General features: G+C 46.3%; 1 protein-coding gene across 2 annotated transcripts in view; it reads right to left on the bottom strand.

Moving 5' to 3' along the window:
- Positions 1-24,417, bottom strand: part of JMJD6 (jumonji domain containing 6, arginine demethylase and lysine hydroxylase) — a 93,459-nt gene that overhangs the window by 37,010 nt on the left and 32,032 nt on the right. For both annotated transcript variants that reach the window (XM_030208163.1, XM_030208164.1), the window contains exons 2-4: positions 18,964-19,352; positions 11,690-11,976; positions 7,045-7,180 (exon numbers count right to left, since the gene is read on the bottom strand). In XM_030208163.1, the coding sequence (XP_030064023.1) occupies positions 7,045-7,180; positions 11,690-11,976; positions 18,964-19,352 (812 nt within the window). The remainder of the gene's footprint in view (positions 1-7,044; positions 7,181-11,689; positions 11,977-18,963; positions 19,353-24,417) is intronic.

The raw sequence follows: 24,417 nt of genomic DNA, 5'->3' as shown, positions 1-24,417 counted from the left end.
CAGGAGTTGAAAAGCCACTGTGCATCCCCGTCTACATCTGTGACAGCCAGGAAATTCCAGAAGCAAATTGAAGAACCACTGGGAATAGAGGGAGACAAATGGGGTTTAAATACAATGGATATTGACCTGGTGCCAAAAAATGCCCTATTTAGACAGGAAGATCCAAATGTCATCATAAAAGAGCATTAAGGGCCCTGAGACATGCCACAAAATAGGAGACACTAGACAGGACAACCAAGAATGGGAGCCTATTAGGCTCAGAATAGAACCACAATCTCAGAGACTTCCTGAAGTTGTGCAACAGCTATAGCTAATACGAGTGTTATCGCGTTAGCTGCACAAAACAGAGTGTAGAACTGCACAAAGTAGATGGATTATATAGCCCAAGCCATATGGGTGACTGGCGGAACTGTTCTAAATTTTGTTGTGCAGGGCAGATGAGGCACATAGTCAGCTATCAAAACCAGAAGAGACAATCTACTGATGCAGCCAAGCACCATAAGCAAATGCATCAAGAAATGTTATACACTGTACCTGGAGCTATAGATGTGGCTTTCAAAACTAGACATCCATACCACCACTGCAGTAGGAGTTATAGAAGTGCGTGTGCAGCTGTATCCATACAGGCATCCACAGTAGCTGGTGCCATATAGTCAGCTGTGAAAGTAATGCCGTATGGCAACCATGGTATCAGGTGTCAGAGGCAGTGCAGCGGCTAGTGTAAATACAGTGCAGGGGCTGGTGCAACACTGTTGGCTGCAGTGGCTGATGTTATACATATGCTGCGGTGATAAGTGATAGAGTGAGCTGCAGTAGCAGAATGGTACAGGCAGCTGTGGTAACTGGCATCGTACAGGTGGTCGCTGCATCTGAAGGCACATGCTTGCATGCTGCAGCTGAAGCCACATCTACAGATGCTGCTTCTGACACGCTACTTATGGGTAGTATAACTGAGGTCATGCAATCAGCTACTGCCTGGGAATGTGCATCTAATGTCTCAAAGACAGCTAACATATCCGATTCCTCACAGGAACCTCTGCAACTGTGTGCCATATACACAGCTTCCAAAACTAATCCATATAGACAACTGCTGGAACTGTGCTGTACAGGCAACCGGAGCACATACAGAGTGACAGTAGCTGTGCTACATAGCTGGCTACTAGAACAGTGCTATACAGCTAATCTGGAACGCTACAACATAGGTAAAGAAGAAACTCAGCTATTTCAAGCCCACAACACAGCTGATTGTGCAACTGTATAATACAGATGGTTGTTGCATCTATTAAAAATTGATACTATGTGACCAAGGTGGTTGTTTCAAAGACGGAACATAGGCAGCTACTTAAGCAGAGTAGTACCGGCAGTTGTTGCAACTATGCAAAACAGGTGCCTGCTGCAACTACACAGAGGTAGTGTTAACAGGAGCCACTCAGGTAGATGTTGCAGGAGATCTTGACTGGCAGCACACAGGATTACAATACAGGTGGCCAGCGACAATGTGCAACCAAGACGGTTGCTGCAAATGTGCCACTGGCAAACCAAAATGGTTGTTGCAACCGTACTACCTAGGAGGCTGCCATCCTGTGGGCAACAGTTGCTGGGCTGTACCTGTGTACTACATTTAATGAGTACACACTATCCCCCTCATTCTATAATCTTGTGCAAATTCATGCACCTTCTGATGTGCACACAGCAATGGTTTGTAACCCAGTCGTCAGGGATCACCGGACCAGTAAGGTTTTCAAGATATATGCATGAGATAGATAGATTTGCATATTAAGAAAGTAGTATATGTGAATCTCTCTCTTGCATATTCACTACAGGTATCCTGAAGGCCTGACTGGTCAGGAGGTCCCTAAAAGATGGTTTAAACCACTTATAGAACAGTAGCAGTTATATACCGAAAGTGCAGATGATCAGAAGCCCCGTGCTGTTCCAAACAGCGCAGGGCATTAATGCCCCTATGATCAGAGCTAAATTAGGTGCGCTATTAGCTCTGATCAAAAGGGTACTTCTGAGGATTGTGCCTGGGCATGTGCCCACAGCACAATCCTACCGCAGGTGTTTTTTTAAAATAGGTACAGGCTGTAAAAAAAAAAAAAAGCCCAGACCTGTCAAACCTGACAGAGCAGACACCCCGCCAAGAGAGACTTCCCCTGGTGGTCTAGCGCCCCCCTTACCCTGATCCCCTCCTCTGACAGAAGAAAGGGCTGGTCCACCAGACCTCCAGCCCCAACCTGGTAGTCTAGTCAAATGACGAGAAGGGATTAGCACTCCCTCCTCCTTCCAGTTCCGCTTCCAAAATGGTGGTGACCTGCCCTGCCCAGTGCATGCTGGATGCGCTGGGAGGGGCTTCCCTACATATAAGGGAGAAACTCCATTATATGGTAGGGATGCACTGGGCAGGGCACGGCAAGGAGCTGACATGTTGGAGGTTGTGATGCGAGGAGGGAGTGCTATTCCCTCATCATTTGAAGCTACCCCGGGGGGGGGGGGGGGGGGAGGCGTCGGATCAGAGTAAGGGGGAGCGCTAGACCACCAGGGAAGTCTCTCGTGTCAGGGGGTTGTTGGGTCTGGCTGAGGCTCTCCTGTCAGGGGGTGAGAGGCTAGAAGTCCCAATGGACAACCAGGTCTTTTTGGTGTTTGGGGGCCTGGAACTCCACCGGATCTCCAGGCCTTGTGTTTGGGGGGAAGAGACAGACACTTCGACAGGCCCTGGAGAAAATCCCGGACCCGTCAAACTCTGGTCTCCCCCATTTCTCCAAACCCTAAAGCCAGCTTCGAGCTGGCATATGGTTTGCAGTGGGAGCAGCACCCTTGTTTGGCATGCTGCCTACTGATCAAGAGGGAGGAATGCGGTATACCCTCATTTGCATACAATTAGCAGTCAGAGCAGGTGAGCATGTTGTTATATGAACTTGTTGGCTCTGATCAGGCGGGAGCAAATGGGGGTTCCGGGCTGTCTTTTGCAACTGAAGAACTGGGAAACTTTCGTATTGCAAGCCGTGGCCATGAGATCCATCACCGGAATTCCCCAACGCTGACAGATCAGCCGAAACACCGAGTCCGACAGCATCCACTCCGCTGCATCAAAGATTCTGGCTGAGAATATCCGCTTGAACATTGTCCTGACCCGCAATGTGCGCTGCCGACAGACACAGAACATGAGCTTCCGCCCACACTAGAAGACAAGACGCTTCCTTTGCCAGGGGAAGACTGCGAGTGCCTCCCTGCCAATTGATGTAGGCTACAGGTGTGGTGTTGTTCGAGAACACACAAACTGCTTGACCTCACAGGTCTTGAAAACTCCGCAGCGCATTCACAACTGCTCGCAATTCCAGACGATTTATCGGCCAAGTCGCTTCGAGTGGGCTACCCAATGTAGACAATGGGCCCCCCACCCTGCAAGACTGGCATCCGTCACGATCACCACCCAATTGGGAGAAGCCAGAGTAATGCCCTTCTGTAAATTGGCTGGCCAGAGCCACCACACAAGACTGTCCCTGGCTCGGCTCGACCAAGGAAGGTGCTGCTGATAATCCTTTGACGTCAGTGACCATTTGCTCAAAAGGAAGATCTGAAGAGGCCGCATGTGAGCCCTCGCCCACGGAATGACCTGTAAGGTCACTGTCATGGAACCGAGGAGCTGAACAAAGTCCCACACTTGAGGAGAGCGATGACTCAACAAGGTCCGGACTTGGGAAAGTAACTTAGTCCTCTGAACCTCGGGGAGAAACGCCTTCCCCTGCTTCCTATCGAATCACACTCCGACGTACTCCAGGCTCCGAGTAGGAACCAGAAGACTCTTCCCCATACTGACCACTCAACCTAAGGATTGAAGGACTGCATTCACTCGGTTGGTGACTACTCGACTCTCCTCCGCTGTAGTCACCCGAATTAGCCAGTCGTCGAGATAGGGATGCACCCGAATCCCCTCCTTCCGCAAAAATGCTGCCACCACCACCATGACCTTGGAGAAGGTGTGTGGGGCAGTGGCCATTCCGAAAGGAAGGGTCCGAAACTGGAAGTGCTGACCCAGTACCGCAAATCTGAGAAAATCGCTGATAAGGCTGCCAAATGGGAATGTGCAGGTAAGCTTCTCGCAAATCGAGAGCTGTCAAAAACTAACCTGGTTGAACAGCAGCAATAACTGCTCTCAACGTCTCCATGCGGAAGTGTCGAACTCGTAAAAATTGGTTTACTTTCCTGACATTGAGAATAGGTCGAAAAGCCCCTCCTTTCTTTGGAACCACAAAGATGGGAGTACCAGCCTGTGCGCTGCTCGAGAGGAGGGACAGGCACAATAGCCCTTATCCGCAGAAGGTCTCTCAAACATTGCAGAACAGCTGTCCTCTTGGCCCGCGATATACAGCGGGACTCCAGAAAAGAGTCTGTGACGGGAGAGATGAATTCTAGCTTGTAGCCTTCCCGTACCACATCGAGGACCCACTGGTCCAAAGTAATTCTGGCCCACTCTGGAAGAAAGAGAGAGAGCAGACCACCGATCTGCTCTCCTCCCGAGTGGACCTGCGCCACATCATTGGGTGGCTCGAGAAGAAGCCCCCTGACAAGTGTGTGTGTGTTGTGGGGGGGGGGGGGGGGGGGGGGGTGCGGCCGGACGCTTCTCGTTGCTGACCAAAACGAGGATGCTGAAAGGCAGAGTTAGAATGTCCTGGGCGATACCGTCGCATCTCTCTGAAACGTGATCTCAAAGCTCCCTGCCTGGAACCAGACCTGGGCCTATCCTCCGGGAGATGCTGAGATTTGGAATCCCCCAAATCTTTAACAATCTTTTCTAGGTCCTCCCCAAAAAGCAATTTCACCCTGGAAAGGCAATTTAATAAGCCACTGCTTAGAGGCCATATCTGCGGCCCAACCACAAAAGAGACATCGAGAGGAGACAGCCAAAGCCATGAGCTTGGCCGAAGCACGGACCAAATCATACAAGACATCCCCCAAGTACGCCAGGCCTATATCCATCTGTGACAATTGAGGAGTCCCAGGCATATAGGACTCCGAGACCGATTCCATGACAGAGTGCAGCCAACTGAGACAAGCTCTAGCCGCAGACGAACTACAAACAGAAGCCTGAAGAGTCAAAGCGGCCACCTCAAAGGCACGTTTTAAGGAGGCTTCTAGACGTCTGTCCTGCATATCCTTGAGTGCCACACCACCCTCTATCGGAAGAATAATCTTCTTAGTGACCACTGTCACTAGGGCATCTACCTTAGGCAGAGCAAGCTGCTCTAATTGATCCGCTGAAACTGGATACAGCCAGGACATAGCCCTGGAGACTTTCAGCCCCCCATTCGGGTCCGCCCACTGGGCCAAAATCAACTCTTCTATAGCTTCATGCACCGGAAAGGCCTTAAAAGGCCGCCTGGTACTGACCATCTTGGGGTTGACCGCCTGAGAAGCAGAGGCCTACAGGTCTTCTATATTTAACGCTTCCAGCGCCTGAGAGATAAAGGAGGACAACTCCTCCTTATGGAAAATCCTCACAGCCAAGGAGTCGTCTGCCTGGTCAGTAAGCACACAGTCCTCCACCTCCTCTAGCCCTGTCTGCTCAGAAAGAGCCACCATGGAGGGGGCTGCAGGCAATTGTACTAAGGACCCCTCCTCAGACCCCCCAAAACTCTACACTTAAGGGAGGAGAAATCCCTGGGGAAAAGCCCAATATCTCCTGGCTACCCCCAAGAGGTTCAATGCCAGAAGCTGCAGCAGTTGGGGGGGGGGGGGGGGGGGGGGGAAGAAGAGAGGTCCTTTTCAGCAAATAAGCCTGATGGAGGGGGGAGAAAACCCCTCCCCCGAAGTGGAGGAACCCACAGCCATGGCCTCTGAGCTAGACAGCAGTGCCTGATGTTTCCACAGACTCCCCTAACAAAGAAGAAACTTCGCCAAAACCACTACTGGAGCTGCCTCTGTGGCGGTTCGCAACATGGCGCACGAATCGTGTGGCCTGATTTACTAAGGTCATGTTATCATTCTGTAGTTAGAAAAGAAAGCTTAGTAAGTCTGGGCCTTAATGCACCATTGCAGGCCACTGGAAGAAATATATAGCCAACAGCCCCTCTCTCCCTCCTTCCCTCAGTCAGCCTTCACTACCCACAAAGCCAGTCCCTAATCCCCATGTAGTCAACTATACCTTCCCTCCAACTAACCATCATCCAGGAATCCAAATTAGGCAATCCCCCCAGTCTCCTGGCCTCCCCCTAGTGTCACCATCCAGAAAGCCAGTCAGACACCCCCCCCCCCCCCCCCAACTAGCTTTGATCACTCAGGAAGCAAGTCAACCACTCCCTAAACTGCCTCCTTCCATATAGGCATCCCCCCCCCCCCCCCCATAGCATGAAGTCAACCAATGCTAGAAGTCAGACCACTCTCCCATTCCCTTCACAACCTTCAAATCAGCCACCCAACACGCCTCTACTATCTCCTTCCTTTCCTCCATAATCAGCAAAAATTTCTTCCCCTAGTCTAGAGACTCTGTAGTAACTTTGTAGCCAGGCAGCCACCCCCATTTCCCATTAGGCCTGCTCTACTGATGCTGCTGCTACTTCTTCATGGAACTGTGCAGCTCTCAAGAGTTTGAGCTATGCAGTGCAGAATTATCATGCTGGTTTTGCAAGACTTAAAACCCTGGAGTCCATGGGGAACTCCTGCACCAGGTGGCTCAAACTCTCAGAGCTGCCTAATTCAGTGAAGCAACTCCTGCTTAAGGCTACAAACAGGATAAGAAAATCCCAGGTGCCAGCGAGGAATTTCTAGTCATCATGCAACTTGGCACCTGGGATTTGTTGAGCCCTGGTGTGTAGAGATTAGTTTTCTTTAAAATCTTCACTCTTTTCAGAAATGGCTTTAAATTCTGAGATATTTTATTCTGTGCCACATGCTGATAAGAAAAGTATCAAGGCAGTTCAAACAGTTCTGCAAGCCACTTACTTAGAGACTAGTAACATGTGAGCTCACGATATCGGCTAAACCCGCCCTCTCTGTACAGATCTAAAACTTTAGGGACAATGTTAAGCAAGTATTGACTCTCACCTGTACCACTTCCTAGATAGTTTTGGTCTTCCTCTCACTGTCTTGTGCCACACTACAGGGAAGTTGGTACAGCTGGCAAAGTTCTGAGTCAAGGCAATGGCAGTATCAAGATTGAGAACAACATGCCACCAGCCCCCTGCAAGAAAATAAAATGCCTCACCAGTAAGCATTAAAAGAAGTGTTGGAAATCTTAACTCTGAACGAATAAGAGATGAAGGCTGGCTCCTTTCAATACTAACCAAGTGACATTCTTACTCCAGAACTGGAAAAGGAAGCAATATATTGGGTGCATGAAGAGAAATCACTAGTAAAAAGAGGGGAGTAATATAACCTCTGCAAGACCCCCAACCTAAGAGTGTTCAGTTCTGGAGACCACGTCTGCTACAGAACATGAATGAGGTAGAGACAGTCCAAATGAGGGCTAACAAAATGGTATATGTCCTGCAATATGGAAAAATTATGTTCTTACCTGATAATTTTCTTTCCTTTAATCATACCAGACCAGTCCAGACTAATGGGTTGTGTCCATCTACCAGCAGAAGGAGACAGAGAAAATAGTTCCAAGTAAACCGCCCCTTAAGGGTATCGTGTAGCCTGGAATGTTCAGTATTTCGAATAGCCAAGCAATGGTGCTCCAAACAGGCATCTCACTGTTCCTGCTTGGCCAAAGGGAACTGCAACCTCCCCTCACAGTAAAGTAAGCAGGAGGGAATGGTCCATACTGAGCTTGCTCAAGCAAATAGAGATCTACTGCTGAATCCGGGGAAAACTCCGGGATGCCAAGTAACAGGAGTCAAACAGAGCTGGCACAACAACAAGTGGCAGCAGATTGAATAGAGAAGATGAAGCAGGCAGTGCTGTAGGACATCCCAGCGTATTGAAGTGTCGTGGAACAGCCAGGAATACCTAAAGGAAACAACACTCTGACAGACTCTAGCCAGGGAGGGCATCTGGACTGGTCTGGTGTGATTAAAGGAAAGAAAATTATCAGGTAAGAACAAAACGTTTTCCTTCCTTGTCATCTATACCAGACCAGTCCAGACTAATGGGATATAGCAAAGCAGTTTCCCAAAGAGGGGGGAGAAAAGAAGAATGCAGAAGGTTGAAAAATCAACAAAGCTATATACAGCAAAAAAATGATCAGCAGAAAATATCCGACCCACCAAGGTGCCAAGTAGCCACAAAAGGAGCCGAGACTAATTCAAACTCTAGCAATGGAGAAGCTTCTCGCCAGCCATCAAGAGGCTACGGCAAGAAAAGGCGCCACAGGAATGGTAGCTAACAGGAGACAAGACAGCCTTGTCTAGCAGTCTAAACTGCAGTATGCCACAGCTGCTGAGAAGTTACTGTATCCAACCTGCACAAAAAAAGCTGGGGTTGACCGACAAGGTGAAAGTGTCCAACAGGCAAAGGTGAAAATATGCTCCACAGTCAGAGACTGAACTGTGCTCAAGGGACAGAAAAGAAGCTGCGCTCATCAGGCAGAGTAGGATCCGTGCTCAATGAGAACAACGGATTTGCACTCAAAGCACACAAACTGAGCCACGCACCATGGGCAGAGAAAGAGTTGTACACCTCTAACAAAGATAGAAATGCACTGAACAAGCAGAGAAGAAGCTGAGAGTAAGACAGAGGATGAGCAGTGCCCCACTGAAAGAGCTGGACGTTAGAGGTACCTACAGAACTGAAGCTGCGGTAGCGATGGAACAGTGTATAAAACTCAGACAAGGAGCTGCTTTCCACATGCAAACAAGGAGCAGCGCTCCAGACGCCGACAAGGAGCTATGCTTCTACGCAGACATGAAACTGTGTAGCACCTGCAGTCATAGAGTTCTGCTCCACATACCACCCTGGAACTTCACCCAATTTGCAGAGAAGAGTTGTGCCAAACATACAGAGATGGAGCTGTGCTCTGCACGCAGAGAGAGAGCTGCGTTCCACAGGCAGACACAGGACTGCGCCCCACGCTGAGACCTGCAGAGAAAGAACTACACTCAACATGTGACAATGGAGCTGAGTTCAACATGCAGAGATGAAAGGTTGCAGAATAAGCAGCGAAGGAACTTCACTCAACATACCATGATAGAGCTGTTCTCAACATACAGCAATGGAGCAAAAGCCAACCTGGAACCGTGGAGCCGTGCCCAACAAGCAAAATGCATAGATGGAGTGCTCAACAAGCAAAATGCATAGGAGTCCCGGGGAACAGCCAGAGAAAGTGCTGCCAGGAGGCCAACAGGAGAGGAGCACAACTTGATGAAATGCAGACCTGGTGCTGCACTCCCCTGGCCCAGAGGGACTAAAACTACAAGAAGAGAAAGCCCCGTGCCCCAAGAGACACTACAGCCCTCAAGTGGTCTCTGAGCCACAATGACCGTCCTCCTAGGCAACTGATATGGAGCAGCAGTAAACGTAGCGAAAGAACTCCCGCCAAGAGGGAGGTAAGCATCATGGAGCTGGAATCCACAGACCGTAGGGAGCAAAATGCAGCCGTAAGGCAATGAGGAAGAAACAACTCTCGCCAGGCCAGGAACAAAGAGGAAGCTGGCCACTAACACCAAACTGAAGAAAAACCAGCTAAGAGAGAGTCAAACTCCACACCTACAACAGAGCCACTTCCCTGCAGAAAAGTAGAGAAAAGCGCACAGCTAAGAGGCGATAATCCAGATGCACAGCAATAGATCTGCTCAGCAGGAAAGAACTGCACCCCTTACAGAAAAAGGAAGGAGTGCCAAATGTGCCAGGAGAGAGGCGTCTGAACCTAGAAAAGGCAAAATCCACCTGTGTCAGGCTAAAACTCCCGCCCGAAAGCAAGGAAGAGCTGTGGCAAACTAGTCCTAAAAAAGCACATTCCCATAAAGAGACAATGAACTGAGTTCAAGCAAAAGACTGGCAAAAATGGCACTCCCGAGGGTACTCAGAAGAGGGATTTGAGCTAGCAGTTGCACACCAAGGGCAACTCGGACCCCCACCAGAAGGAAAGTACCCTGCAGACAAACCAGAGCAGACAGGAGGGATCCACGGGGACGAGAGAAACAGAACCTCCCTAAGGAAGGGAGGAAAAACTGCTGCCAAAACAAGAATCAAATAGCAGGGGCATCTCAAGCAAGATGCCAGAAGCAGCAGAGACCGGACGGTCTGAAAACGAACTGATCAACAGCCATGTAAGGCTGACAGGAATGAAAAAATAACCCTGGACTAAAGATCGAGCCTGCAGCCAAACAGAGTCAGTGAGAGACTTCTCTCACTTTGGAAATGGCAGACTAAGACCTCCGAACCGCAAAGGTACAAGTTCCAGCAACGGGGCCACCCTCTGAACCAGCCGCCGTCTAGGACCGTGAAGAGGAGAAAAAAACAGCTGAGTTTCGTGCTCCAGACACGAGCTGTGCTTCACAAAAAAAAAAAAAAAAAAAAAAAGCAAAGCAACTGGTATCATCTCAGAAGGGTCCAAGATCAGAATCAGACACCGGCCAGCGAAATTAGAAGAAACTTTGCAAGCGGCCCCACAGAATACATTTCCAAAGGCAGGAAAATAAGTCAGGTAACAGGCAACAGAAAGGAGGAAAAAAAAGTTGTTGCTTTTTTTTTTTAAAACAACCTTCTTCACTAGCGACAGAAATTAATAAAGGTTTACCTCAGAGGCAGAAAAAGGAGGGAAACAAGTTTCCTTTTTTTTTTTTTATATAAACAACCTTCTTCACTAGTGACAGGAATAAATAAAGGCTTACCTCAGAGGCAGAAATTCAGATATACCTACCACCACAGAAGAGAAGAACCCCACAGGGGAGACAAGTTACTCCATGCCACAATCAACCATCACCCTGCTAGAAAGACAGCCAGGGGAGGGAACCAGGGTCACTGGATATCACCCTAGGTGGCAGATGAGGAACTAAGGACCACTGAGTATCATCTAAAACTAGCCCCAACACGGCTACCAGCACACCCCTGGCTCCACCGTCAACAGAAGAATCTGGGACAGGAGCTACCAGCCAGCAATCCAGAGCAGCTGCACGATCCGTCCACCATCCGCTAGGAGACAGAGAAAATACTGAACATTCCAGGCTGCATGATATCCTTAAGAGGCGGTTTACTTGGAACTATTTTCTCTGTCTCCTTCTGCTGGTAGATGGACACAACCCATTAGTCTGGACTGGTCTGGTATAGATGACAAGGAAATGGTATACAGAGATCAAGCATTCAAAATCTATCAAACTTCTCAATGAACTGCAAGAAAGAGGCATTTTAGACAGAATGAAAAAGCTCATGAAAACTAGAGGAAGACCAAGATGAATCTGAAAAACATGTTCATTGAGATGTTGTCAGACTGCCACAGACCTCTTGCAGAGACTGCAGAAGTTAAAATGATGGCAGAATTCAAATATGCATGGGATACAGACACAAAACGAACCTAAGTAGCGGAGCTAGAGGTCAGAAATTAGGCAGATGCCCATGAGAGTAAGTAGTCCTTTATTGCCACTCACAGTTCTATACCTTGACTGGATTCCATCATTTCTAGGCATCAACTCTTGGCATCCATATAAAATTGGCCTCTATTAACAGAGAAAATTTTGAATTTTTTTTCTGTCCCATCCCCCCCCCTCAAAAAAAAAAAAAAAAAAAAAAAAAAAGACAACTCATGCTATACCTGGTACAAAGACAGTCTCTCCTGGTTTCTGCAAGATTTCCAGGGGTTTGAACTCTGGAGGCCAAGTGGGGAGCTGTGTACGAGGGTATATAACATTAAACCATGTGATGGCCTCATCCTGCTGACTCCCACCTTCATCCCGTGTCACTTTGATCAGTTCCCTGGGTGTGCTGGTGGGGAAGAGGCACCAGCGTTTATGCCCGTGGACCAGAGCGTTCCAAGCACTAGTTCCTAGTGGATCAATATGAATACCGGTTCCTGATCGAGGTGGTCCCATAACAAACCATCTAAAAGGCATCAAAAGATACAAAAGAAATACAGAAAAATAAAGATGAAAAACACAGATTTAGAGCATGTACTCTGCACAGCCAGTATCTAAAACCTCAGCCAAATGTTTAGTGGTTGGCTATGACCAAAGTGAAAAGAAGGAAGCAGGACAAACCTTCCACAGAACACCAAAGGGAACGATGTAGGAGCAGAGGGCAACAAACTGACTTCCAGCCTGGGAGAAAACTCTGAAAAGGTGCTATTTAATAAAGAAACACAGAATGGATTTCTCCCAGGCTGGAAGTCAGTTTGTTGCCCTCTGCTTCTGCGTTGCTCCCCTTAGCAGCCAACTGTTTAAAGTGCACATACATATACAGATAATAAAACAGTGCAATTCACATTGTAATTTCTGAATTAAAAAAAATTACTTATATGTGAACACTGCCTACTAATGAGGAATGCTGAACCACTCCGTGAATATTTGCTCATTTCTAGTTACATTTTCTCTTCTAAAAAATGTTTGTCCTTTCTGTATTCTTTCTTCATATTTATATCCCTCCCTTTGCTAATTAAAGTTGCTTTTATATTCAAAGAAATTAATAAAATTACACACTTTTCATTATGCCAAGTTTTCTGTTTTGGACTATTCAATATATTTTGAATGCATCAGATTGGTGCAGATACACTTTACTGATCACAAACAATCCAGTAAATTCACTGGCTTATTATGTCAGTGTTTCAGTTATACAAAAGGAAATGGTGCCATTGTTTTGTTTCAAATGCTGACAATTTAAAATTTTTTTTTATAATTTTACAGACATATCAAGAACAAACTTTGACCAAAGCAAAATATTCCTTATATAACTACACAATATATAAATCCTTTCCAATTACCTGGAAGGGGGGGGGGGGGGGGGGGGGGGGGGGGGGGGGGGGGGGGGGGGGAAAGAAAAGAAAAACAAACCTATTTTATAAGGAATATTTACAAACATATCAAAGTAATAAAGGAAAAGTAAGAACTTATGGAGGAGGGGAGGACCAAAAGAAAACTAGTTAAACAGGAGCCCTTCATTAACTAAACACAATCCAAAAGAAAAATATTTAAAGAAACATGTGACTAAGCATTCTGGTTACATATTTAAAGTGAGAATAAATTTACATTAAGGGACTATGTGGAAGCCAGAATTGGTAAAAGGGGCTTCCTTGCATCAACAAAATTAAATTGGGCTGGATCTGTAAAACATATTGAGCATCTATTTTAACAAACCATTTACACAGAAAATGCACAACCCCCCCCCCCCCCCCCGACCCTCCAAGTGCCAAAAGCTGTGGCTTGAGAGCTAAAAAAAAAAAAAAAAAAGCCTTCCGCCTAAGCAGCGCTGCGTACGCCTTGTAGCGCTATAGAAATGCTAAATAGTAGTAGTAGTAGTACTGAGTGGCCCTATAGAGGTCAAGAAAAAAAATCATAACTTTCTGTCCAAGAAAATTCACATCTCTATGACAGAAGTACAATCTTAGGACCCAGTTAGACTGGTTCCACTGCAAAGGAGAGAAGAGTTGCCTTCGATATAACAGGCTCAGCGTCTTCCAACCCCCCCCCCTAAAAAAAAAAAAACCCCAAAAAACAGACAGATCAAAACTATCTGTGGCTCCTTTACTTCTTGCCCCTAACTCAGAGGCATGCCAGTCTATATAATAAGGTCTCACAAGAGGTGGCAAAGAGTCCTTGGGAATTTTAAGAGCTTCCATCAGATATTTTTTAAACATATCAGTTGCTGTCAATACAGGTGACTTAGGAAAAATTGAAATAGAAAATTGAGCGTCGTTTTAAATCTGAGCCTAAGTCTTTGAACTTTTGATGGATCACAAATTTGTCCTTAACAAATTAAGTCTGTCTGTCCTTCAAAGTTCTCAATTCTTCCTCAAATTTATGTGCTACAGCTTCCTGTTGTACCAATAAGTCCAACTGCTTTGGCACCCACGACTTTAGCAAACAAAAAAAAACCAAACAACCCCCTCCCCCCCCCCAAAAAATAGGGTAGGTTACAGTGTAGACGTAGCTGCTTGATAAATTGACTGTACTGTCTTGGCTATTCTTCTGAACAGGCTATTTGGGTTAGCAAATAACCAACCCCCCACCCCCCTAAAAAAAACAAAACAAAACAACCTTGCATAGATCTGCATCAAAACAATTCTGAATCAACCACCTCAAATTTTAAAGACAGGACTGCGTTTTCCAAGTCAGAAAACAAAGTCCTGTTCATTTCTGCACCACCTTACTGTTGTCCTTTTCAGGAGCAGGGAAATACCTACTGTAAATTCAGGTGCAATAGGTATTTCCCTGACCAGGAAGGCTTATTTAAGTTTGCACCTGCAGCATTGGAGGGTTAAGTGTCTTTTCTAAGGAGTTGTTAGTGGATTTGAACTCTGGTTCTCAGCTCACTGTTGTAACCATTAGATTACTCCTCTACTACATAATAATGCAGTAAAGACCAGCTTGCCCACTCAAAACTCATATACGCAAAAACAAAATATGAAAGTGCTAAGCCCCTGAGGGAGAAACTGCACTGGCTCCCACTCAAAGAACGCATCACGTTCAAGATATGCACTCTAGTTCATAAAATCATCCACGGAAATGCCCCAGCCTACATGTCAGATCTGGTAGAACTGCCGCCCAGGAACGCCAAAAGGTCATCTCAAACATTCCTTAATCTGCACTTCCCCAATTGTAACGGCCTAAAATACAAACTAACGCACGCGTCTAACTTCTTCTACCCGAGTACACAGCTATGGAACGCATTGCCGCGCAGCTTAAAAACTACTTATGAACTAACTAACTTTCGCAAATCCCTGAAGACCTACCTATTCAACAAGGCATACCAACAAGAGCAGTAACTATAAATGTAACACATTATAACCTACATATTATCAACAATGTTCTCGCTTATATCTATTTGCTTGAAATTCGATCAGGCTATTTTCTATGACATCTCCACCTTACTATCAGTAACGTCTTCTAATTATATTTACCTGCCTAAAATTCGATCATGCTACTTTCTATGTAACAATAACTGTTATCTCTTTAATCTACTAATAACGACACATTGTAAGCCACATTGAGCCTGCAAAGAGGTGGGAAAATGTGGGATACAAATGCAATAAATAAATAAAATAATAAATAAAACTCTCTCTCTGGTTCTCCACCTCTTGGGTAGATAAGCATAAATGGGCTAGATTCAGTAAATAGTACTTAAAAAAACAGCGCTCAATGCCATTCTATAATGAGCATTCAACAATGAGCACCCATTATAAAATAAAATTGGGTGTCGATTCTGGAATCCAAATTTGGGCATCAGGGTTTACGCTTGCTGAAATAAAGGTGCAATTCCCAGAGCCCAATTTGGGTGCACATCCCTGGTAGTCTATAATACTGCACGCAAATTTCAGAAACATCCCTGACCAGCCCATGCACCTCCCATGGCCACACCTCCTTTTGAGATGCACACAGATTTGGGCACATATTGTTATAGAATAGTATGTAGCAAGATGTACACGCAAATCCAAATTGGTGCCCATTAGCACCCAATTGGTACTAATTGGCTTGTTAGCCAATTTAGTTTAGCGCACTGCGCACATCTTGGGATCAGAACCCAATTTTGGGTGCTATATATGGAATCCAGAGGAATGTGACCCACTGAGCAAAAATGTACAAAAAGTGGTGTTACAAACAACAGAGTTTGAGAGGCAACTTTCATTTTTGAAAGTTGTGTACTGTAGAGTCTATAGGACTATGTAATTCTTTTCACAACTTTTGATTTTTTCATGTTTTACAGCCTAAAACCTGCAGGTACCTAAAGTGGTGTTACATGATTTCTGGGGTTAATTACTTTTAATTAGCCCATAACCGAGGCTGAAATTTTGCAAGATTATGCACTTGATATCCCTCTATCTTGTGTATAAAAGGCACATACCCTGCTTTTGGTACCTTTTTCACTCAGTGGGTCACACAGAACTTCATACTTAAACCAACACCATCTCTCCCCTCTGATGTCTTAACTGATCTCTCAGCCCAGTTCCCATCATTACCCTCAATATTTGTCCAAATAATTCTTATGTTAAAGTTAAAACCATAACTGGGCCGTACAAGTTACCCCTAGAAGCTCAAGCAGCTGTACTATCTAGGTCTTCATTTCTTGGAGTGCTCCTTCCTTCTAGACAGCCTCTAGGGAACAGGACAGGAGAGGATGAGTGTGAAGCAGAGCAGGAGAACCAGACTGGAAGGAAACCTGGGGAAAGCCTGCTAACCCAACAGCCGGTGCTCTAATCAAGGGAGCTGGTGGTTTTTGCTGCTAGCAACCCCCACCTAGCAGGTCAGTTAACAATAAGGTAACTGATTCAGGCATTTTTAGCAGAAAATCAACTAGGCTTTTTATATTATTACAGAAACTTGGCTAAAAGATGTGGAAGATTCAAGATTAAGAGGATTATGTCCACTAGGGTATAAAATCTTGCATCTACCTTGTCACAAGATGCCTAGCCACTCGCCTGGGGTTACCCCACGGCTACTTAAAAGGGTCTATCCCCAGCATAGCCCAGGTCCGCCTGCACCTGCCACTCATGCTCTACACTAGCACCTTCCTCCCACCAACTGGGTCACAACCACCTCTGGGCAAGTCTCCCGCTCTCAAATTATCCCCAGTGATTTCTAGGTTACTGGAGCCACACTCCCAGTGGTCCCCCAGTTTCCAGAAAGTACTCTCAGACCCAACACACAGGATTCTTTATCAGTCCAATCAGGCAGAGGCAATAAATATGTTTCTTCACATACCTAGACTAAGTAAGCGAGAGGGTAGTATTGCTATTGTATATAGTGACTAAGCCTAAACTTGTGAATTCAGGTAGTTTCTCTGCACTTGAAATACTAGCTTGTGAAATTAAGTTTGGGCCCTTTTTAGGCTCTCTCTGTGTACTATTTTACTGCCCACCAGGCAAATGAGAAGAGGCTAAGCCTACATTTTATGACTTTGTAGCTAATAGTTCATTATTGCATGAGCACATATTATTGGGAGATGTTAATATGCATCTTGAAATTATGTCAGATACTAATGTCTCTGAATTTTATCAATTTTTGGAATCATTAGGAACAATATGGCCACCAGTTGCAATTACGCATGAGAGAGGTCATTAGCTGGATATAATTAGTTTCTTAAACCATTCATCCAATCTGATTATATCCCAAAGTAATTCTTGGCTTCCAGTACCTTGGTCAGACCAATAGTTGTTGGATTTTACAGTTTTTTGCCAGGAATTAGATAAATCTTATAATTCCACAATGTCTGTCAATTGTTGAGAAGTGGGCGTTTTTGCATAAACTGAAATTAATGAAAGATAAAACTACATTTCTTTGGACAGGTCCACCAATTGAGGTACTAAAAAATCCATCCTTTACGCCTGAGACTATAAATCTGAGACTTCAGTACGAGTCCTAGGGGTTCAGGAAGACAGTTTGTTGACTATGGTGAATCAGATTAGTTTATCCAAGATGAACTATTGTAATATAGTGTATTTGGGATGTTCTGCTCATATATATATGATAGTTCAAAATACTGCCATTTAGCTGATTTATGCAGTTCAAGAAAATTTGATAGTATTTCCACATTTTATTGTAAGGGAGGAAAAGGGGATAGACTTGATATACCGCTTTTCTGTGGCTACAATCAAAGCTATTTACATGTTATATACAGGTACTTATTTTGTACCTGGGACAATGGAGGGTTAACTGACTTGCCCAGAGTTATAAAGAGCTGCAGTGGGAATCAAACCCAGTTCTCCTGGTTCTCAGGCCACTGCACTAACCACTAGGCCACTCCATCTATAAACTCCACTGGTCGCCAGCTATGGCTCCAGTTCAATTCAAATTACTTACAACAATTCATAAGGTTTTATATGGTCATGCACAGTCCTACTTGTCATCCCACATATACTTACCACAAAGCTTAAGGGTTTATTCCCTTCAGCTGTTAGTTTTACTTCAATTTCCAAGTGTCAAAAATGAGAAGCTTTTTAAACAATTAACAATCTTTGGATTATTAGGCTCCATCAATTGGAGTACTGTGCCTCAAGATATCAGAATGATTAGCTATTATATGGTGTTTAAGAAAACATATTAATCCTAAAAGTTTGTATCAGAGAATTTTTAAATTGATGTCACTGGAACTTTACTAGGAATGACCTAGTGTATATTTGTGATCAGCAGTGAACTGTTCAAGTAACTGCGGAATATACGTGTTTTAATGCAATCTAGTACAGCTCCTCTTCTTTCTCCTTTTTTCTGGACTACCTGCCCCACTTCTTTCATCTACAAAATTAAGCCCTGGTCATTTTCCCCAAACACTAGAATCAAAGTGATGTACAATGTTACAGCTGTAATTGTGGGCATGCCATACTGATTACCATGGTTGTCTTGGATGCTGAATATGGCTGTACCATTGATAACATCATTAGGGTATAGCTGCATTAGATTTCCAAAAGGTTAGCGTAATCGACCGAGCAGTCCTAATTACAGCCCTTTCATCAGCAGTAGCAACCAGCAAGGGACGGTCATTGTAAGCTGATTTGTGCTGCTTGTCAGTCTCTCTCTAAAGTTTCATGGATATAGATAAACGATATTGCCTGCCACAGATTTAAGTATTTTCAAATAAGATTACCAGTGGTAGATCGCTCTAAAATGTAATCATTTACCCTCTGTGTGTAATTTATAAACTAAGCTGGCGTTTCCTATCAGTTTATAATAAAACCTTAATTAAAAATAAGTGTGAAAGGTTAATTTTCATTAACATCAAAGACATACTGGTTCTTTGATTAGGCCTCAAACAGGTCCATCCTACTTCTGCAAACATGTTACATTTGCCAACACAAGACAATCTGTCAAAGGCATTAATTTATAAACTATTTGTTTACCCAAATCCAAACCACCGAACTTGAGAGCTATGGGATGGAAACCTTACCTATACGGTGGCCTACGTTTCTCTCCTGCATACTGGAACAAGTCATCGCGGAAGTATTTGGGTACCTCATAGTCCTCTAGCAGTTTCTGTCTTTTTGGATGCTCTCCATAGCTGCTGTCAAAGATGTAAAGTGGGCTGTCATCTCGTGTGCTTTCCATGTACTCAATGTAGTACTTCATCTTCATCTTTACTGAGTAACCATCATTATCCTCACCACACTTGAATTTTTGGTTCCTATACTTGCGTTTCAAGCGCTCCAGAGTCCATTTTTCTTGAGCGGACCAGCCCACCTGAGCATTCAAGAGGACTACTGGTTTGTAAGGTTTCTCAAACTTCTCAATGAACTCTTCCAGTGAAAGACGAGAAATGTCTACCCTTTCCACATTATCCTGCAGAAATTAAGACAAAAATAGCCAAGCTGAGGAAAAAAGTAGCCATGATCTCTGAACTCGCCGTGCTTTGAGCTCTAGCAAGTAAGAATAACCAGAGAAAGTGGCCTAAAGTTGTGACCAAGTACTGGTGGAATTATTTGGATTCTTGTCTTATGAAAACACAAGCTGAAGGCGAGTTACACTTCAGGTGTAGTAAGTAGGGTCCCTGAGGCAATGGAGAGTAAAGTGACTTGTCCAAGATCACAAAATGCATCAGTATGTTAAGAGATATGAACCCTGGCTTCTCTAATTCTCAGCCTACTGCTTTAATGCACTAGACTTGGGGTGGGCAACATCAGTTCGAGGGCCGCAACCCAGTAGGTTTTCAGAATGTTCCTGCTCCCACAGAGATTCTAATACATCTCTGTGGGAGCAGAAGCCATCATATTTGAGAAGATGGACCATTTTATACATGCCAGTAAGGAGTCACTTCAAGATCATAGGATGTCAGAACCTTCAATGTAAAGGGCACGGTGGGTGGTCGCACAGAGGAGAGCTTTTATTCTGGCTGGTGCCAGTCCTTCAGAATGGTCTGCTCAAGAAGATCCGGGCAGAACCTATTTATAAGAAATTTAAGGCCTTACTAAAAACACAAGTTTAAGTTGGCCTTTGGATTGTAGTCCCAGGAGATAGGCGGTCTAGTTAGTACTGATTAAGCTGTATTATGTTCAGTAGTAATGATTGTGTATAACAAAATGAATGACCCTTGGTGTGTGTGATAGGTCTTTTCCTGTAATATTGGGATTTAAAAAAAATTTTAGGTTTAATATTTGAATTTGTCTGTAAACTGCTCAAATCTTAAAAGGTGGGCAGTATGGGAAAATTAGGTTCTTACGGTGGTAATTTTCTTTCCTTTAGTCATAGCAGATGAATCCATTACGAATGGGTTGTGTCCACCTACCAGCAGGGGGAGATAGAGAACACTGAAAACCATAGTGCCTCTTGGCCAGCTAGCTCCATCTGCCTCTCAGTATTTGAAGCTTCCAAAGCAGTGTTACACCGCAAAGTAGAATAACATGAACTTTCCTCACAGCGAAAGAACGCCCCAGAACAGGAGCAGTAATTCAAAGGAGGGAAGAACTCAACCTCCTGTAACAGAACAGAAATCCTGAAGACTTGTTTTCCAACTTCTTCCAATGAGGGAACATATCTACAGGAAAAAACTGAACCCAAAACAGCATCAATCAATCAATCAATCAATCAATCAATCAGGGAGGGCTCATGGATTCATCTGCTATGACTAAAGGAAAGAAAATTACCAAGGTAAGAAACTCATTTTCCCTTCCTTGTCATCAAGCAGATGAATCCATTACGAATGGGATGTATCAAAGCAATCCCTAGATAGGGTGGGAACAGGCCACACCACGCGCCAGCACTTGTGCTCCAAAATGCGCATCCCTCCTGGGAGCCACATCCAGCCTGTAATGTCGGGCAAATGAGAGCTTAGACGCCCATGTCGCTGCACTGCATATCTCTTGAAGAGAGAGTCAGTTTCAGCCCAAGAAGAGGAAATCGCTCTTCTGGAATGTGCCTTAAAGGCTTCAGGCGGAGGCCGGCCAGACAGCAGATATGCTGAAAAAATAGCTTCTTTGAGCCAATGAGCCAGAGTAGCTTTAGACGCTGGAGACCCTCTGCGAGGACCTGACAACAATACAAAAAGGTGATCAGAGGTCCTGAAAGCATTTGACATGCGGAGGAGTGGCCTAGTGGTTAGGTTGGTGGACTCTGGCCCTGGGGAACTGAGTTCGATTCCCACTTCAGGCACAGGCAGCTCCTTGTGACTCTGGGCAAGTCACTTAACCCTCCATTGCCCCAGGTACAAATAAGTACCTGCATATGTAAGCCGCATTGAGCCTGCCATGAGTGGGAAAGCGCGGGGTACAAATGTAACAAAAATAAAAAATAAAATAAATATTGCAACAGAGCCCTACACACATCTAGAAGATGCAACGGCCCCAAAAGATTCCTGAAACTCTTCTCTAGAAATGAGGGCAGGAAAATAGGCTGGTTTAGGTGAAACGCTGAAACCACCTTAGGCAGGAAGGAAGGCACAGTATGTACCATAACTCCAGACTCTGAGAATTGCAGAAATGGGTCTCGACAGGACAGCGCCGGGAACTCAGACACCCGTCTCGCCGATGTAATGGCCACCAAAAAGACCGTCTTTCAGGTCAAATCCTTCTCCGAAGCTCGCCTAAGCGGCTCGAAGGGCGAACACTGAAGGGCCTTTAAAACTAACCCCAGGTTCCAGGCCGGACACGGAGCCCGCATGGGAGGACGGAGCCGAAGCACCCCTCTAAGAAACTGTGCCACATCCGAATAAGCAGCCAGGGAGAGGCCAGCCACCTTTCCCTAAAACATGCTAAGGCTGCCACTGGAACACGCAGGGAATTATAGGCCAAGCCTTTTTGTAAACCATCCTGCAAAAAGTCAAGTATCGGCGAGACAGAAGCCCGCATGGGTGTAATTGCTTTAGCAGCACACCAAGCCTCAAACTGGCGCCAAATCCGAGCATAGGCAACAGAAGTGGAACGCTTGCGGGCCTGAAGGAGAGTGGAGATGACCTTGTTGGAATAGCCCTTGTCTCTCAATTGCGCCCTCTCATTAGCCATGCCGTAAGACCAAAGCGGCAGGCGTCCTCCATGGTTACTGGCCCCTGTGACAGCAGGTTCGGTACCAGAGGCAAAGGAAGGGGAGCCTCCACCAGCATCCGCCGGAGGTCCGCATACCACGGCCGCCTGAGCCAATCCGTGGCAATGAGAACCACCTCTCCTTGATGTAGCCGAATCCGCAGGAGTACTCACCCTATCAAGGGCCAAGGAGGGAACACATAAAGGAGGCCCTGAGGCCAGGGTTGAGCCAAGGCTGAGCGATGATCTCTCCGTCTGCTGTAAAAGCACGGGACTTTGGCATTTGCGCTTGACGCCATAAGATCCGCTAAGGGCATCCCCCATTTGGTACAGATCTGAAGGAACACTTCGTCTGCCAGTTCCCACTCCGCTGAGTTGATTTGATTCCTGCTTAGATAATCGGCTTGCACATTCCTCTGACCTGCAATGTGAGCTGCTGACAGAAACTGCAGATGTAGCTCGGCCCAGTGGCAAATCTGCGCGGCCTGCGCAGCCAGTGCTTTGCACTGAGTGCCGCCTTGTCGATTTATGTAGGCCACTGCTGTCGTATTGTCCGCCAGAACTCTGACAGCCAGTCCCTCCAGGGTCGTGTGAAAGGCCAGAAGCACCTGGAATATCGCTTTCAACTCCAAGCGATTGATGGACCACTCCAATTCCTCGGATGTCCAGAGACCCTGGGCATGCCTTACCTGGCAATGTGCTCCCCAGCCATTCAGGCTGGCATCTGTTACCACCAGGCACCAATCGGGGAGCGCTAGTGGCATTCCTCACCGCAGCATGCTGTCTGAGAGCCACCACTCCATACTGAGCTGGGCTGCAGGGAGCCACGCGAGTCTGCGCTGGTAATCCTGAGATATTGGAGACCATCGATGAAGCAGGAAACACTGCAGAGGTCTCAGGTGCGCTTTCGCCCATGGCACCGCATCCAAGGTGGCTGTCATCGACCCCAACAGCTGGACTATGTCCCAAGCTTGCGGGTGAGGCATCCTCAGGAGCAGACGGACCTGGTTCTGAAGCTTGCACCGCCTTTGCTCGGGTAGAAAGACAAACCCCGAGGCTGTGTCAAACCGGACCCCCAAATATTCTAGAGATTGAGAGGGGGTCAGGTGACTTTTGGGTATATTGACGACCCAGTCCAGAGATTGAAGTATTGAGACCTCTCTGGCTGTTACATGATGACTCTCTTCTGCAATCTGCTCTGATGAGCCAGTCGTCGAGGTACGGGTGAACCCGGATACCCTCTCGCCTGAGAAAGGCAGCTACCACCACCATTACCTTGGAAAAGGTTCGGAGAGCTGTGGCGAGGCCAAAAGGCAAGGCCCAAAACTGGAAATGTTTTCCCAACACCGCGAACCGGAGAAACCGTTGGTGCAGGGGCCAAATAGGAATGTGCAAGTAGGCTTCTTCAGGTCCAGAGACGTAAGAAACTCTCCTGGCTGTACCGCCGCAAAGACGGAGCACAGGGTTTCCATGCAAAAATGCGCACTCTTAGTGACTTGTTAACTTCCTTTAAATCGAGTTTATGGGCCGAAAACACCCTCCTTTTCGCGGCACCACAAAGTAAATGGTAGTAACGATTGTAGACGAGCTCGGCGGGAGGCACAGGTACCACCGCCCCGAGGGCACAAGCCTTGCAAGGTCTCCTCTACCGCCGCCCGTTTGACGGCAGAGCCGCATCGGGACTCCACAAATACGTCTCTCACCGGGGCATTAAATTCTAATCTGTAGCCATCTCTGATCAGGTCCAAAACCCACTGATCTGAGGAAATCTTGACCCATTCCTCGAGAAAGAGGGAAAGACGTCCTCCAACTGCAGGAATCGAGGAGTGGGCCGGTGCACCATCATTGAGAGGGTCGCCCATGAACTCCAGGCTTTGAGCCGGCCGCTGCGGAACGTTTGTCCAAGCGAAAGGAGTTCCTCTGCTGAAAGCGGGCACATGAAGTAAACCCAGCAGAACGCCCCGGGCGGTACCTTCGAGCTTCACGGAACCGAGGTCTGGAAGAGGAGGGAACTGCCTGACCCTTGGAAGAAGTCCGCAGCCGATCCTTGGGTAAACGCTGGGGTTTAGCATCCCCCAGGCCCTTGACAATTTTCTCCAACTCCTCACCAAATAGGAGAAGGCCCTGGAAGGGCAACTTCACCAACCTTTGCTTAGAGGCCATGTCAGCCGCCCAATGCCGTAGCCATAGAAGGCGGCGAGTGGCCACCGCCACAGCCATCTGTTTAGCCGAAGCTCTGACCAGATCATAGAGGGCGTCAGCCAAAAATGACAAGGCTGACTCCATCCGCGGTGCCACCTCTGCAAGGGGCTCCGCTCCATCTCCGGGCTGTTCCACTGCATGTTGCAACCAAGCGAGGCAGGCTCGAGCAGCATAACAACTGCAAAATGATG

The sequence above is a fragment of the Microcaecilia unicolor genome, chromosome 6 (assembly GCF_901765095.1).
Source record: "Microcaecilia unicolor chromosome 6, aMicUni1.1, whole genome shotgun sequence".
Classification (NCBI taxonomy): domain Eukaryota; kingdom Metazoa; phylum Chordata; class Amphibia; order Gymnophiona; family Siphonopidae; genus Microcaecilia; species Microcaecilia unicolor.
Note: the sequence above shows the minus strand (reverse complement) of the source record. Positions and strands in the feature narration are given on the sequence as shown.